Source organism: Arachis ipaensis, chromosome B8 (genome assembly GCF_059453495.1).
Source record: "Arachis ipaensis isolate K30076 ecotype BB chromosome B8, ASM5945349v1, whole genome shotgun sequence".
Classification (NCBI taxonomy): Eukaryota; Viridiplantae; Streptophyta; class Magnoliopsida; order Fabales; family Fabaceae; genus Arachis; species Arachis ipaensis.
In genome coordinates, this window is record NC_142443.1 from 25,349,288 (window position 1) to 25,351,646 (window position 2,359).

Genomic DNA, 2,359 nt, shown 5'->3' on the forward strand with positions numbered 1-2,359 from the left:
TAGAGCATACATAAAGTTTGGACCATATCAATTTATTATGGATGAGTACCTTCTTTCTGGTCTAGAAAGTCATCCTCGTCATTTCAAAGCTCATTGGTTTAAGAGTTTTTCTTGGCTAGAATATTCACCAGAAGTGGATGCTGTATTTTGTTTTCCATGTTATTTATTTTCTAGAAAATCAAGTCCATTCACATCAGGAGGATTTCGCAATTGGAAAAAAGTGAATAATGGAAAGGATTGTGCATTTTTATCTCATGTGGGGAAATCTCTTAATTCTCCTCATAATATTGCTGTTAAGTCTTGTAAAGATTTGCTTAATCAATTATGTCACATTGACAAAGTATTGGCTAAGCAAAGCTCACAACAAGTTTTAAGCAATAGATTGCGTCTTAAAGCCTCTATTGATACTGCCAAATGGTTAACATTTAGGGGACATGACGAGAGTCATGAGTCTCAGAATCGAGGAAATTTTTTTGAAATGTTAAAATTATTAGCTTCTTACAATAAAGAAGTGGATGCAGTTGTCTTGGAGAATCCTCCTCAAAATGCAATATACACATCACCTTCTATTCAAAAGGAAATTTTACATGTTTTTGCTAGAAAGGTGCAAAATGAAATTCGCAATGAGATTGGTAATGCAAAATTTTGTTTGATTGTTGATGAAGCTAGAGATGAATCTAAAAGAGAATAAATGACACTTGTTGTTAGATTTGTTGATAAGCATGGATTTGTCAAAGAAAGGCTAATAGATGTTGTTCATGTCAAAGATACTACTTCTGCTACTCTAAAACAAGAGATTTGTTCTGCATTATCTCATCACAATCTCAACATTCAAAATGTTCGAGGTCAAGGGTATGACGGAGCTAGTAATATGCGTGGAGAGTGGAAAGAGTTACAAGCTTTAATTATTCAAGAATGTCCTTATGCATATTATGTTCATTGCTTTGCTCATCAATTACAGCTAGCTCTTGTTGCTGCGGCTAAAGAAGTTGTTGATGTTCATGCTTTTTTCCAAAGTTTGAGTAATATTATCAATGTTGTGTGCTCTTCTTGCAAACGCAATGATGAATTACGATCTACTTATGCAACTGAAATTTTTCATTTAGTTGCAACTAATCAAATTGAAACAGGAAGGGGAGCAAATCAAATTGGCACATTAAAAAAATCAGGAGATACCAGGTGGAGCTCTCACTTCAACTCAATTTGTAGCCTTTTACGTATGTTTGGAGCAACAACTTCAGTGCTGGAAGATTTGGCTACTAATGGATCTATTCAGTGTTTGTAACATATGCAATCTTGCAAAGAATTTCTATTCTTTAAATTTTCTGAGCAAGAAAAGATTCAATTGGATTATGAGTTACAACATTATGAACTTGATGTGGTTAAAGCTCCAGATTTTTAGGATTTGTCTACTCTTGCTGAATTGTGTCAAAAATTGACAGAGACAGGAAAATCAAATATATATCCTTTAATTGATAGATTAATCCGTCTTGTTTTGACTCTTCCTGTGACAACAGCAACAACTGAACGGGCCTTTTCAGTTATGAAGATTATTAAAACAAGACTTTGAAACAAGATGGAAGATAAATTTTTAGTAGATTATATGATTGTATATATTGAAAAGGAGATTGCTTCAAAATTCAACTCAGAGATGATAATTGATGATTTTAGTTCCATAAAACATCGTCGAACAAATTTAAAAATACCAAAATCTTAAAATATGTAGTTGAACATTGACTTTTATATAATATAATTACTCTTTTGATATATATATATATATATATATATATATATATATATATATATATTACAAATCATATTTTATTAATTTTTTGTTATATTTTATATTTAATTGGCCCCTCTTATAAAATTTCTGGTTCCGCTACTATCATCTCATTCGTAAAAAAGATGACAAATGATATAGTAAAATTATTACACATTTCTAGCAAGCACTAATTGATAGATATTTTAACGAAAGCATTTCCTCCCCCCTCATTCAAATTTTTTATGGCATATATGACATATATACTCTACTTTGAGGGGAGATATTAGTATAACTGGATTATTTAATGAAGTTAGTTAGAGTAGTTATATTTAATTAAAATTCAGTTACTGTCAGTTTTTTTCTCAAAGTCTCACTTTTTCTTTGTACTTGTATATATACATACAAGTAGAATTTGGATTAGAAGGACTAATTCATTCCTTTCTCTCAACTCTTCGGTCTCTCTTCCTCACTCCCTTCAAAGCAATTCTATCTTCTAACATATTTTTTCAATTTAAAATTGCATGAATTTAATTTTTTAATATACGGATGTTGTTGGTATCTAGAAGCTGTGAGAGCTCGAACGATATGGAATTG

At 31.0% G+C, this 2,359-nt stretch overlaps 1 protein-coding gene across 1 annotated transcript; it reads left to right on the forward strand.

Moving 5' to 3' along the window:
- The first annotated feature begins 691 nt into the window (after nt 1–691).
- On the forward strand, nt 692–1,285 carry LOC148547482 (uncharacterized). The gene has a single exon (XM_088495460.1). It carries the CDS (start codon nt 692–694, stop codon nt 1,283–1,285), a length of 594 nt encoding a protein of 197 aa, XP_088351586.1.
- The last annotated feature ends 1,074 nt before the right edge of the window (nt 1,286–2,359 follow it).

Excerpts from the sequence above, each read along its gene's own strand:
- LOC148547482 (XM_088495460.1), top strand. The coding sequence starts at position 692 with ATGACACTTGTTGTTAGATTTGTTGATAAGCATGGATTTGTCAAAGAA.